The sequence below is a fragment of the Crocodylus siamensis genome, chromosome 1 (genome assembly GCF_052110815.1).
Source record: "Crocodylus siamensis isolate JL-2025a chromosome 1, ASM5211081v1, whole genome shotgun sequence".
Taxonomy (NCBI): domain Eukaryota; kingdom Metazoa; phylum Chordata; order Crocodylia; family Crocodylidae; genus Crocodylus; species Crocodylus siamensis.
In genome coordinates, this window is record NC_143395.1 from 61,028,307 (window position 1) to 61,043,841 (window position 15,535).

A 15,535-nucleotide genomic window follows, 5' to 3' on the forward strand; every position below is an offset into this window, starting at 1 on the left:
TTTCAGCTGCAAAATAGATTTCATTTCTGTATACTAGCATAAAGTTGTGTTCAAATCACAAGTTCCTTGTTTCCATGGTGAGGTTGCATCCAGGTAATATTACACAGTACTTGCTGGAATGAACTTCATGAAAATAATCAATTTTGCATTTGCCATCAATACAAATCCCTTTCAGCAGTGTATTCGGTCTGTGCGAAGCAGAAAGCATTCGTTTCGGATTCAGCGATTCAGAGGGATGGCGATTTGATTCAGTGATTTGAATCACTGCCCGATTTGATTAGGTTGAATCTGAAGATATTCGGAATCAAGTATTATTCAGCCATAGACTATATAGGTAGGCAGTGCTAGCGGGAGCAACTGACGTAGCAGCCAGATGAGCCCCGGCTTGAGCTGGCAGCCCTGGGAGAAGCCGCGGCTCATTTGGCTGCTCATCCAGCTGCCCCCCATGCCAGGGTGAGGTAGGCAGTGCTGGCAGCCCTGGGAGAAGCTGTTGGGGCTAGGGGGAATGATTGGGAGCTGAGGGATCAAACTGGGAGCTGGGGGGAAGCCCCTGTTCATTCCCCCAGCCTCTGATCATTCTCCTCAGTTCCTGGTTTGATCCCTCAAGCTCCCCATCGTTCTCCCCAGCCCCTGTGGCTTCTCCCAGGGCTGCCAGCACTGCCTGCCTCACCCTGGCGGGGGGCAGCCGGGAAACAGCCAAACAAGGCTGCTCAGGCTTTTCCTGGGGCTACTGGTTTAAGCCAGGTCTCCCCTGCCTGCTTCCGCTGGCACTGCCTAGTGCCTGCCTGTACAGTCTGTGGCTGAATCTCCAAATCGATTTGGATCTCCCAGTTCAATTCAGGTTTAGCGATTCGGCTGCCGAATTGGGCTAAATCTCTTCCGAATTGAATCGACTACCACAGCTTTGCACAGCCCTGCAGTGTATATAACAGTTTTCTGGCTTGAGTACTTTATATAGTAGAACAGTACGTAACTACATTTTAATTGGGACCAGCTAGTCTGTGGTTTTACAAACCTGCAGCTGATTGGTAACTTTATGCTGATTGCTGGGATCAGCATAGGGTAGGCTCAGACTCCCAGTGTCAGGCTCTGGGCACAGCAGGTTGCATAATTTTGGGGGATGGAGCATAAAATTTCTCAGACCCTGGTTGTGGGACTGCCTTTAACATCTGCCAGCAGCTGTGGCTACAGTGGAACAGTAGCCATGGCTGATGTTGAATGTCTTCTGTTTGAAAGCTTGTCTAACTTCTTTTTAGTCCAGCCATACAGTTGGTCCAATAAGAGGGCCTGGCCCCCTACTTGCCTTGCTCCTCACCCCCTTCACCCTCTGAAAATCTTTTATTAGTGAACTAATTCAGTTGGTGATGCTACAGATTGTATCATATGAGTAGTATGGAATTAAGTCTATTCTATTCTGTTCTAGGGGTTCACTGTAAACATGGGTTAAAGTTTTGGAAACACTGGAAATGTTTTGCCTTGCATGTCAGGCATGGTTCTGCTTTAGTGAAAATAAGTAAATAAACCAAGAAACTGAGAAAATTCTCATTTTTATACATGTCACTTTTAGGGTAATTTTATGTTAACTTTTTATTTGTTGTTTATAGTTTATATATGGATCTGTTGCTATCTATTTGGTTGAAGAGCAAATTTAAGTTTAGGTTCTTGTTCAGTTATAACTTTTGCATCATTCTTTTTGGACACATTTCTAACCCTGTTTTTCTGTGTATAGAAAGCACAGCTTGTTTTTTTTTTTTTTCATGTAGAGAATACCTTTTGTGCAGTTTGTTACTGTACTGTTCCAAAGAAGATTTAGGGTGCCAATTAGAAATGGTTTGTTTCATAATTTAAAAAATTATTTGAGAATACCAAAACATTATCCTTTCGAATCAAGTCGCTGTCCCTCTGAACACTAATCTTGTTTTTCTACTTTAAACCTGTATCTTGCACCTCAGTGGACACATCTACATGTCACACCGAGTGCTATGGGTTTACACGTGCTTGACAACTATGTCACCGCAGTGGTGTGCTCCCTATTTTAGCATGTTGCTATGGCAACGTAGCGGGGCAATCTAAACGTGTGCTGTGTGCACAGCACAGTACGGGTGGTTACTGTACCATGCTTTAGTACTTCCTTCTGGAAGTACTAAAACATGGCATTGTAGCAACATCACCATAAAGCGGCATGTAGATGTTGCCCAGTATGCGGCACATGCCACTGTGAAATGATTAGTATAATGTAAATATTGATCAAAGTGACTGTTGCAAGTTTGTGCTTTTTTAATGCATGGACACTAAATATAATCTCTGTTTTGCTGCTGTGAAATCTTTCTGAACTTGTTCATTAGGTGGATGTACTCTGAAGAACAAATCTAGTAAATCCCTAGAATACTGTGCAGAACTGCTGGGTTTGGATGAGGATGATTTACGCGTCAGTTTAACTACTAGAGTCATGCTTACAACAGCAGGGGGCACCAAAGGAACAGTTATAAAGTAAGTTCACAAATGTCCAGTGTTTAGTTCTCGATACAAAAAAAAATTTTTTATAAGGTATAATAGAGCTTTTCTGGAATATATTCTCATGCACATGTGTAAACAGATGCTACCTGGACTTTGATACAATTCTTTTTCAGTCTTGTTGTTTTCCTCTATATATAAAAAAAATAAAAATCTTCCTGATGAAAGCCTGTTTAAAACAGTAAATAAATTATGTATTGGTAGGTAGTTTCCTCATTTTCTCTCTACTTTCAGCTCCTGAGAATTGGATGTATTTGTGTATTGAAGATAGTATGATCATAAAATATTCATACAATATAAACAACATAATTCAAATTAAATTTAGAGTGCTCAGCCATTTTCTTGTATGTTTCACAAAAGGAAAATGTGTGACACATGCATGACTGTTTCTAAATACAACTCAGGTCAATGTTTGCATCCCAATGATGCAAAATAACTCTGAAGTGCAAAATAATTGTGAAATAGTTGTGTCCATTCAAGATCTTCCTAGATATGAAGAGCTATATTCTATGCTAGCTTCTAACTAATGGTAGCTGCCTGTTTTTGATGAAAGTTTCTTTTTACCAAATGTTCTGATATTTTCATATGTATTCCTACTTTTTTTTATTTGAAGAGTAGTTTACAACTTTATGATTAAATCAGCCTTTTCTCAAAACAACTTTGGAGTAAATCCTGAATTATTTTTCAGAGATTTTAGTGTCAACAAAGCTATCATTTGACCTATCAGATAAAGCAATAACCTATTTAAATCCATATTCCATGCAGAAATCTAGGTATTTTAAGATTTTGATGAATTTGCTGACACAATAATATTAGGCCTAAAAGATTTTCACACAAAATAAGTGTAGTCTTGTTGAGAATCTGCTCTCTTTCTTTTTAACGCATTTCTTTGAAAAACATTACACATTTCTAGTGTTGCCTCCCCCACATTTCTTGATAAAAAGGTTTGAACTTCTGCTGTTTAAATAGTTAGCTACTTCTGTAATTGATAATTGGAAAACTGTGTATATTCTCATGCTTCCTGGTGTCAATAAATGAAGACTTCAAGCAGTTTTGTTTTGTTTTGTTAGGAACCCTGTAAAAACAAATGGAATAGGTTTATATTAAGAAAAGTAAACTTTCTTGATTTGGCCATTAAATAGCTAGCAATAGTACAACATTTAAAAGAGAGAAAAAAATAGTTGATGGACCTCTTACAAGAAGAGAAGTCCTTTCATGCAGTGGTAAACATTTCACAAAAAGCTTTTTAGTAAGTGATTTTCTTCAACATAATTTATTGTCTATGAAAAGTATTTCCAAATGTATGATTAGGCATACCATCACAGGTAGCATATGCTGAATGAGTAGTATCTGTTTTATTAAGGTGATGTCAAGTGAGGTTTCTAGGGAGTCTGTCCTAGTTTCAGAACAGTAAAATATTTTCATTAATGATTTAGAGTGCGCACTTAGAAAATTTTCAGGTACGTAATGCTGTGTCGAGCTCTGTGTACTTTGAAGGATAAGATTAGGATTCAGAATGGTCTGAAATGAATTGATAATGCCCAAAGTTAATTGAATAAAATTCAGTAAGCACAAGTGCAAGAGTCCTGGAATTATATTGGACTATAATCAAATGTATAAATTTAAAATGTGGAAAGACTAGCTAGGCTACAGTACTGCACCTAAGGACATGAGCTTTATAGCAGACTGCAAGCTGAATACGGTCATTAGTGTGCCTTTTTATGCAAAAAGAGAAAAAAAGTCCAAAAGCATGCTGGGTTGTATTAAACAAGATTGTTGTTAGCAAGTCAAGGCAAGCAGTTCTTCTATTCAGTGCTAGTGACTTCTCATCTGATGTATTATGTCCAGTTTTTAGGCACTGTACTTAAAGAAAGATGTGGACAAATTAGAGTCCAGTTGAGAGCAACAAAAGTGACTAAAGGTCTAGGAAGCATGAATTGCAAGAAAAGGATGGGAAGACTGGGATTATTTAGTCTGGGGCCGAGAAGATAGGATGGAGAAGGTGGCATGTTGATAAATCCTCAAAAATCTAAAGGATGCTTATAAAGAGGGTGATTGCTGATTTTTCTCTCTGACTGCAGGGGACAGGACAAGTAATGATCTTAAATTGCATTTAGGAAAATTTTTAGGCTGGACAGTAGGAAGAACCGTGTCATTAGGAGAGTGTAAACACTGGAACAGATTATCTTTGGCAGTCCCTCACAGCAGAAGACGATTGTCTTCTGTGATTGTCTTCTCTGTGGGTCCAAAGATGGCTGGCAAAGCTAATCCGGGATTGACAAGAGTGTTGTAATAGAACAGATTACCTAGAGCAGGGGTGCTCAATTCCTGTCTGGTGGGCAAGATCCAGCCCTGATACCATCATCTGGGCCATGGGGCTCCCCATGGGTCCGTGGAGGTCTGAGGCATGCCCCTGTGCATGAGGCCCAAGCCTGCACTCCTGCCACCCCTCCCCCTCCCCGCCACTCTTGCAGCCACTCCCCCTGAATGCAAAAAAAGTTACAAAAGCGTGCCAGTTTATATGCTGGGAAAATCCATAAAATAAAATATTCTTGTTACTTTAAAAAAGGTCATAATACGGATAATAAAGTTGAGGTGTTCATCTCTTTAGCCAGACTTGCTAACAACAATTCTGTTTAATACAACCCAGCATGCTATTCGCCTTTTTTACTCTTTTGCACAAAAGAGTACACTGACTCTTATTCAGCTTGCAGTCCACTACAAACCTCAGGTCCTTAGGTGCCCTACTGTAGCCTAATGCAAATGGGTCAGTTATTTAATCAAGTCATTCTTGGATGCCCCCATGATGAGAACAACCTCCCAGGTTGTTTTTCAATTTAAATTTTAATATTTCGGACATGCTCAGTTTATCTCTTGTGTCACAAACATTGTCTGTGTTGCCCTGCTGGTAAGCATTTTAATTGATTTTAAAAAAAAGAAAAGAAAAAAAGAATGGCTACTTCCTAGCTACTGAGGCCACCTCAAACCTACATAGCTATTTTTCAGCCCTTAGATATGTAAGAACCAGGAGAGGTGTACCAGTTGAATGGGATTTCAGTAGGAATACATTTACTGTATAGTGTCTCTCAACAATTATGTTGTATATTGTTCAAGAAAATTGGGTACTGAATACATGGCAGAAAGCCCAAATGAGAACTATTCTTCTATGAAGGAAAGAAACTGTTAACCAGAAAACCTGTTGATCTATAGGCCCACTAAGTTGCACTTGCAAGTTTTTTGGAACATCTGATCCTGCAGGAAAAAAAATCTAGTACACAAATAAACAAGCTTTAGAACAAATAGAAACACCTGTGAATAAGTTTAGACTCTTACATCTTGTTTAGAGAATAGATTTCAAAATAACCAGAGGATTGGATCTGCATGTATTAGTTTCTGAGCAGTTTGTGAAACAACAGACTTCTCTTAAAAATACCCCAAACTAACTACCCAGTTGGATATTTCTCACAGTAGAGCTGTTCCTCCAGTATACTTCATTTAAAAAAAAAAAAAAATCTTCACTCTTCTACCTCAGGGTTCAGTGCTTGTTCTGACTATTAAATTTGTAAACAAATGACATACCATCAAGAATCTTCGAATGTGCAAGTGATGTTTGTGTAGCAACAAAGGATAAAGGCTTGAAAAAAAAAATCAAATAAACTCTTAGTGAAAATATGAAGAACTTGTATAAATACTGTAAAAATGGAATTTGAATCAGCATAATTAAGACAATTAAGTGTTTGCATTTAATTTGTACAGCCTTGCAGGAACTAATAGTTTTGTTGGCCAGAAAGAGACTGATATTTAACACAGCTTACCTCGGTATCATTCTGGATTGCACCCTCACCATCTCAGGAAAACTGCTCAGCGACAGTGTCACTTTGACTCGTATTCAGTTTGTGATCCACTGTCATCCCCCAGATTTTTGTTTTCCATAGGCGGTTATTTATTCATTAGACTTTTTTTAAACTTGATGGTACTTGGCACTTCACTTTTACTGAATTTCATCTTACTATTTTGAGATCGCTTTTTCCAAGATATTGGGATCAACTTGAATTCTAATCCTGTTGTTTGCAGTGCCTCCCATCTTGGTGTTGTCTGTAAAATGTGAAGTGTATTCTATATTCCATCATCTGAGCCATTAATAAAAATAATAAATAGAATATGGGCCTAGAGCAGGCGCATGAGAGCCCATTTGAAATGCTCACTAGCTCTTTTCTGACTAATGTATTTTTAACTAATAATCATGACAGACTCCAGTGTTAATGGGTGTTATTTCAAAGGATTGGAAATTCAGTTTTGCTAGTAAATTGCCTATTTTTCACAATGCTTAATTATGTAGACCAGTGGTTGGCAACAGCCCTGCTCGAGTTTAAGGCAGACCAGCCCTTCTGACCTGTATGCTACTGTCATTGCTGCTGCGCCTTCTCAGCTGCCATCTATGGCATAGGCACAGCCTCCTGACATCAGAATGCCCCCATCTGCTGAAGCAGCTGACAGATATGGCCTGTGGGTCATAGGTTGCTGACATCTGCTGTAGATCACTATGAGCTCTGATATCCCAACCAGCCACGCACCCTTGTATTAAAGGTATCTCTGCCTTTGTTTGGAACTTGTGCAACTAAAAACAAATGCTTATAAACAACTTTTCTTTTCACATAGTTGACTGAATGTATAAAGGAAGTTGGTCAGGCAGCACTAAGATTTTGTGAAATGGGTCTTACTGGTCTAGCAGTTTTCTGAAGTAATTTGTTAAGCCTTCTTGCTACTTACAATAATTAAATTATATATAAAAATCTATAAAATCTAAGGAAAATTCATGGTTTCTTCCATCTGATGATTTATTTTAACGTATGAAGAATTGAAGAACATACGAGTAATTAGTAGGTCACAATGAACAAATAGCTCAGCTGCATTAGGTCTTCTCAGAGTACAACAACGACTTTGTGCTATGCACAATAGAGCCAACAAGTAGCAGTAGGAGGGTGATGCTAATGCTGTCTTTATGGATTTATTAAATACTAATCTGTTGTGGACAAGTCAAGGAGATTTGGCAGTGGCACTAAATTTATCTGTCCTTCTTAGTCTTTATGAAGAGAATAATAATCACCTGGTTGGCTATCTTTCCATTCATGTACAGTACATTTTAGAGAGAGAAGTAATGGGTTCATACACAAACACAGTCTTCTACAAACTCAGTACTTTATGGTAGCATCATTTACATGGTTTTCTCCCTCCCTGCAAGCTTTGATATGAGAACTTTTGCAAGGTAATCTACCTGGAGATGATCCAATGTAAAATTATTTTATTAGCATTATTCTAGCTCCATTTGAGTAGCCAACATTTGCAAAAAGCATTTCACAATAGTTCAGTTTCCAAATATATTTTTGTGAAAAAAATATTTTACTGTTCTTGCTCATTACAACAGTTTTAACTAGAAGAATTTATGCAGTCTTTTTATGTAGTACTTTTGTTTTATAGGATTATTACTTCTGTGTTGTTAATGGTAGTGGGGATAACAAGTAGTTTCTCTTAAACTTGGGGTGAATAACACTGTTCTCTATCTCTAAGCCTTAGACTTTATTTCATCAGAAAACTCCTTACACATCTTGGTGTAGGCAGCCCAATATTTAAGGAGATGCTCCTGTTTAATCCTATCAGTCAGAAAACAGAAGGAGGGAGGATAGGGGAGTGGGGGGAAGAATTTGTGCACTTCCTCTTTGGCCAGTGATTTTTATAACCATGGTGCTAGGGCACCCTCGGGGTACTGCTGGATCCTTTAAAGGATGCCCTGAGGTACAAGAAGATAAGCAGATGAGAGGCTCAGACTTGCCCCTGCCTGGATGATGCATTTTTAGTAGATATTGAGAAAAGAGGGGTCAGAAGAGAGAAAAGACAGCAATACATCACTGTATCATGACTTTGTAATTCAGTTTTCTTCATCTCGTCTTTTCCAATGTCAGGACAATGCGTGAATGAATATTTTATGATCCTTCAGTTTTAGTTGTGTAAAATTCACTGTAAGACCAGGTTTTCATCTTTTATGGGTTTTTGCTGTGTTCAGTACATTTTTTTTTTAAATAGTTTTACCCAATTCTACAATTTTTTAAATACTGGAATTCAAGGTGACTGGTTCTAAATTGTTTGGTTTTTTTTTGTAGCTATATAGAAGACAGGATAGATATGCACCTAATAGACTAACTTAATAAGATGTATATGAGCATAAGCTTTTGTGAACTTAAACTCACTTCATTGGATACTGTGAAAGGACAAATACAGAGCAGAGTATAAAGTGGAGTGATTTCAGTGCAGAAGAGAGGAACTCACTCTCCTTTGTACACTGCTGTATGTTTGTCCTTTCAAAACAGCTGATGAAATGAGCTCTAGTTCACAAAATGTTATGCTCTATGTATACCTTAGTCTATAAGGCTGCCTATACATGTGCACAGGGGTGGGGTGGGGTTTATTAATTAGAACATGGAGCAGACTTGGTTAATTGTGTGCACTTTAGAACATGAATGAGCACATCTATAAGGCAGCCTGAGGTACGTATATACGCTACCTTCTGCCCAACTTCAGACTAACAGGCTAATTACCTCTCTTTTGATCAGCTGTATTCCATAGTAGATGACCTGTAGTTGACATGAAATGTGAGAATTAGCAAATTGCTCAGATAAACACATCAGAAGGGAATGTAAATACACCTTCACTCTGTTAATAAGTTAAGATTCCTGTCAGTACTTGTTACTCTAAAATAAATCAGAAGGTACTGAGTAGAAGAAAAATTGCCTGTCACGATTAATTACTATCTCTAATAAAATGTAGTGGTCGTTGCAATCTTGAGGTCTCCGTGGAGACTGGCGAGGACTGGCACAGGAAGGAGAGCTGTCTTTAGGACTAGAGCCGGGGTCTTGGAGTGGTAACAGTGCGGGGCCAGGCCTGGGTGATGGCTGTGATCTGCTCCCTATATGCCTCTGCCTGCAGAACCCATGCCTGCTCCAGGGCCACGTGGGCAGCAGATCACAGATCTGCCCAGGACCCTGGCCCTGTGCTGTCTCTACCTCGTGACCCCACCCTGTGATCCTCGCCTTGCCTGCCAGTCCCACTCCTGAATGCTGCTCCTCCCCCTTCCATGCCCCCCCCCCCCGAGGCTGCATCCCCTGCAGGGCGTTTTGGTCAGTTGTTGCACTGTGGGAAATGATCTTACCAAATCACCTTGCAATGTATAGGCTTATTAAAAATAAAGAAAAAATGGCAAATTATATTTCCAGGATTACCTTTCTATCTTTTGAAGAGTTCTTTGTATTTTGGGAATGAATCCAACCTTTCCACAATAATACTTGATTTCACTGTCTTTACCAATAAAGAGGCTTAGTTGTTGCTTTTATAAGAACATAAGGGAAAGACAAATAAGTATTAAGCATCGAAGCAAAAATGAAGTATAGCCAGCCTATAACTAGTAGCTATTAAATATCTGGTTTCATTTGTGTTTGCTTATATATTTAGCCTTTTCTATGGCACACATCACTACTGTCTTGGAATACCTCCCTTTTATCCTTAATTCTAGGAAGCAGCAAAGTATTACCAGTTTTTAAAGATATGATTGTTGGGTATAAGGAATGTGACTTAACCAGGCTGTATTCTGACTGGGACAAGAACCCAAGTTTTCTGCGTCTTCAGTTGAGCACCTTAAACAAAAGAATTGCTCCTGCATGATTGTTATAAGAGGTGTTTAGCAGTGAAAAGATTCTGAAATCTAATGTCTGCATTTTTGTTTTTATAGGGTACCCTTGAAAGTAGAACAAGCAAACAATGCACGTGATGCCTTGGCTAAAACTGTATACAGTCATCTTTTTGATCACGTAGTAAACAGGGTAAATCAGTGTTTCCCATTCGAGACCTCTTCTTTCTTCATTGGCGTTCTGGATATAGCTGGTTTTGGTAAGTGCACTCTGTTAGATCAGCATTTCCTACTTACCTTAATAGCTTTGTCTATTCTGAAGCAGCCAAAGGTGCGGTGATTCTTGCATGCTTTTATAGTAAAAAATTCTTTGATTTTTTTAGTTGTGAAATGGCAGGTACAATAATATATTAAAAAGTGGGTACTACTTTGGTAATTCTGAAATAGGAGGATATGGTCAGAAATTTGATATTCTGTTAAGAACTTGATAGCTATATTTGTAAGTGCAAAACTTGACAGGTTTCTAATGGTTTTAGAATACTATCATTGCTACATAGCCACTGCTTTTCTGTGTGTTAAATTCTGTCCCATTTGTGCAGTACTGAAGTCCAAGAAAGCTGTCTGACCTATTTTGATTTAACAGCAGGACTGGTTGCTCACTGTCCTGATTGGTCTCTTCTCAATGTTTAGTCTTGTATTAGTTTGGGTATTAAGTACGGCTTAAGTAATAAGCTTTTGCTTGTATGGTGTCTGACTTTGGCCCACAAATGAGACTAGGAGAGATACCGAACGTACTTACTATTTTCCCATGCAGACTTGGGAGGAATGGTATATACTGACTGAGAAATACATGAAAATTCTAAATTAAGACCGTTATTTGGGCATGATTGACAGGCACTTAGATTTCATAGACATTAGGGCTGGAAGGGACCTCGGAAGATCAAGTCCAGCCCTCCACCCAAAGGGCAGGAAGTCAGCTGGGGTCATAGGATCCCAGCAAGATAAACATCCAGTTTGCCCTCGAAGGTGTTCAATGTAGGCGCTTGAACCACTTCCAATGGCAGACTGTTCCAGACCTTGGGGGCTCAGACAGTAAAGAAATTCTTCCTTATGTCCAGCCTGAAACGGTCTGGCAGTAGTTTATGACCGTTCAACCTCATCATCCCTTGGGGCGCTCTGGTGAACAAACGTTCCCCCAGATCCTGGTGGTCACCCCTGATAAACTTATAGGTGGCCATCAGATTACCTCTGAGCCTGCGCTTTTCCAGGCTAAAGAGCCCCATGGCTCTCAGCCTGTCATCGTAAGGTCTGTGTTCCTGACATCTGATCATGTGCGTGGCTCTCCTCTGGACTCTCTCAAGCTTCTCCACATCCTTTTTGAATTGTGGAGCCCAAAACTGGACGCAGTACTCCAGCTGCAGCCTCACCAAGGCCGAGTACAAAGGGAGAATGACGTCCTGGGATTTGTTTGAGAAGCATTTATGGATGTAAGCCAGCATTTTGGTCGCTTTACTAGCTGCAGCATCGCATTGCAGGCTCATGTTCATCTTGTCAGTGATGACCCCCAAGCTAGTTGGGCTTAATTGCCTTCTGGAAATGGAAGAAGGGCATGTTCCTGTAATTTTGTGGAGGATGCCCACCATATTCATTCAGGTTTATAGTCGAGGCCTGTGGAAACCCTGCTAAGAGAGAGAGGTTCAAAGGTGATGATAGAGGAGCTTCTAATGGTACAGCTCCCATTGGGATTGCAGTGTTAAGTGACTGTAGGTATGCAAAAAAGACCTTATCTCAGTATATTCTCATTGGGCTGACTCCCCATGGTAGTAACTTGTAGTGAAGTATTTACTATTAAAGCAGAAGTTATTGGTATCAGAAAAATGATCTTCTGATCTTTTTATACCTCTATTTTATACTAAAGTAAACCAAAGAATTAGTTAAACCTAGTTTTTATTGAATAAAATTGTCATAGAGCTGAACCTTTTTGATGTTAAAATGTTAACACTATGAAGCTCATTCCGCAAATACTATACAAGTGTATTTTCAGAATACTGAACACTTGCTTACCACAACAATGTGAATTTTTATTTTTCAGAATACTTCGAACACAACAGTTTTGAGCAGTTCTGTATTAACTATTGTAATGAAAAGCTGCAACAATTCTTTAATGAAAGGATTCTGAAAGAGGTAATTGATATTATTCTTCATGTCTAAGTAACTCTCTCATCTTTCTGTAAAGTAAGAGGATGCATAAAATTGCAGCATTCATAATTTTTACTTAAAGATATTCATAGTTTCATAGTTTGTAGGGTCGGAAGGGACCTGAGCAGATCATCTAGTCCGACCCCCTGCCATGGCAGGAAAGAATACTGGGGTCAAACGACCCCAGCAAGATGTTCATCTAACCTCCTCTTAAACACCCCCAGGGTAGGAGCCTGTACCATTTCTCTTGGAAGCTGGTTCCAGACACTAGCCGCCCTGACTGTGAAGTAGCGCCTCCTGACATCTAACCTAAACCTACCCTCTGCCAGCTTGTGACCATTATTCCTGGTCACTCCTGGCAGTGCTCGGGGGAACAGTGACTCCCCCAATGCCTGCTGATCCCCCCTGACTAGTTTATAACAGGCCACAAGATCCCCCCTCAGCCTTCTCTTTTGGAGGCTGAACACGTTCAGGTCCCGTAGCCTCTCCTCATAGTTCACTGAAAAATACAGGCTTTACAACAAGGTACAACAGTTGGAGTCTATGCCTTACTAAAAACAAATTCCCACCCCCCAAAAGGAAACAAAACTTCTGTGCTGGGAACTTGTAGATGAGAGTGCATTACATGAAGGGAAAGTGGGCACTTGCCTATTTCTGTTTCCATCCTACAGTTGCTAATAAAACAGACCCTGTCAGCAGTAGGTTCGTGATCTGCTGTTCCAGTAACAATTTCCTCTGTTGGCTTACTTGTTCCAAATGGATAATGTGCTGAGGGAAAAATCAAGCATATTTCTTTGAGAGCTTTCTGTGAAGGTATTTTAAGGAGTGATGACATTCTGTACTTCGTATCTATAGAGTATTTTAACACTCAGCTCAGACCTGATGAGTCTGTCCAGTATCTCATTTCCAAGTACAATCTCTTGACCAACAAAATATTCTACAGCATGCATGAAAAGCTTTCGACCACCTTTGAAACTTTGGATGTGTGGTGATTGTTTGGCAACATCTCTTTAAGGCCCTCGGAAATAAAGTATCTTCAAGTTTGAATCCTGTGGGAAGGAAAGGCATTGCCATGAAATAAAACTAATAACATTTATGTTACTTATTAGGAGTGCATTCCTAAGTATTTAGCTAATGAACGTTGTGTGAGTCTGTCAATGCTAGCAGTAGTTTATGGAGGAGCATTTTCTAATTACATCAGCATCAGTGGAGTCACTGAATATTACGTAAGATAGTTGATCCCTTCTCACCCACAACTTTTGTCCCAATTTAACTCTTATTACCTATTCTAGAAAAGGTGTAATCTTTGTTCACTACGAAAGGGAGGAGGTGCCTATCCATGTGAAGCATGGAAGAATATTTAATTAAAATGACAGTGTTTTAGACGCACACGTATTGTGGCAAGTCCTGAATAAGTCAAGGTGGCATCTGCATTCAGACATGCCTTATTTCAATAGTTTAAACATTTTTAGATGGAGGTTCAGTTTAGTGACTTCAAATATATATCTTGTGAAACAACTTTAATGTTTATTGGTATGTTTAAATGAAAGGTAGCATTGTGGAAAGATGGTGATGTTTCCCACCATAACTTATATTTAACCATCTTACTGGTATAAGCTCTAGCGGATGCTTCCCACTAATTCTGACTGGTTGAAAGTCTGCAGGTTAATGACACATTAGAATTGTTTTGTGTAAGAACTAGAGGAGTTCTAGGAAGAAAGAGTTGAAAGATCAGAATTTGAAAGCAGGGATTCACAGCTTCTGACAGTAGCCTTAACTTTTATTTTTATCTATTTTTTACATTTTTAAAACAGGAGTATAAGAACTGTACATTTTAATTCATTTATGTTGTTCTTATTGAGGACTTATGATTTGGACTACTTTTGCACAGTGCATTTTGAAGTTATCTGAAACATTCTCTCTAAATAATGGACATACTTGAAAGCCTGTTGTGGTTCAACATAACTGTAATAAAAAAGCAATTATCAGAAACATAGCTTTTTAATACAAAACCTACCTTTTTACCCAACTGTTTATATAGTATCAATCAATTGATTTTTTTTTTTCCCCCTTTCCCAATTCTTTCTGTCTTGAGTTGTTCTTCCAACTCTTTATGTCGTTATTCTTGTAAGGCATAACTACTGGTCACCGGGGACTCTACACTCGAAGAGTGTAATTTGTCCTTTAAAATTAGCATTTTTCATTTGTTGAGTATGTGCATGCATATTAACATCTACATCACAACTACATTTATATCACAAATCTCCCTATACCAATTACTTTTATTATCACTTACATTTTTAATTAGAATGAAGAGGGGAAAGATCCACACTGTGCTAGAAAACCAGGAAGAACTTGTTTTTGTCATGAAAAGCATAAAGTTTGAGTACTAGAATATATAGGAAATCAGATGGGGGGGATTAAAGAAACTGTGACATGATATTGGTCAAATTACAGACTACATTTCCTGTGCTGCTGGAGCCACCATAGGAGGGCAGCCCATATATGTAGGGTGTACCTGGTAAGATACAAAGATGAGCCCATATATGTAGTTTAAGATATCTGTAGAGTTTATTGTCAAGGGTGACCTGCAGTTATGCCCATATGTTCAGAGTGAATATTAAAAAATTTGGTATATATTTATTACTAAATTATTTTTTTTGGGGGGGGTATTACCACAATTAGAATTTAGGTGAAATTAATGAAATTATAAAAACACACTAAAATACATAGTAGGTTTTGTTCTTAAAAATGTTTCAAATGTTAACTTTAAAAATATTTTATTTTATAAAGCACAACTTCCTATTTTACTGTTTAGATGGCTGAAGGCAAAAGTTACTATTTAGGAATGGTATGTTTAATGGACAAGTCAAACATGTACAAATCATAATACTGTTTTCCAGAATGTATTTCTGAAACTAAGAAATTTATCAACAAATGTGTGATAGTACTTTATGCATTCATATGTGTGTGTGTGTGTGTGTGTGATTAATCTTCAGTAAGAACTATGGTACAGGAAGTATTTTGAGATCATTAGCAGATTAGGATCCTATTGGCAGCTAATTGCATACTTTGAATTAAAATGTATTGAAATGTATAAACAAGACAACTTCTTCTTTCAGTCTTGAACTGGGATGTTCAAAA

The 15,535-nt window shown here is 38.6% G+C and overlaps 1 protein-coding gene across 2 annotated transcripts in view; it reads left to right on the forward strand.

Moving 5' to 3' along the window:
* The window catches only part of MYO6 (myosin VI), a 176,261-nt gene that overhangs the window by 93,346 nt on the left and 67,380 nt on the right, over positions 1–15,535 (forward strand). For both annotated transcript variants that reach the window (XM_090035228.1, XM_090035237.1), the window contains exons 12-14: positions 2,346–2,490; positions 10,295–10,452; positions 12,285–12,376. In XM_090035228.1, coding sequence (XP_089891354.1) covers positions 2,346–2,490; positions 10,295–10,452; positions 12,285–12,376 — 395 coding nt within the window. The remainder of the gene's footprint in view (positions 1–2,345; positions 2,491–10,294; positions 10,453–12,284; positions 12,377–15,535) is intronic.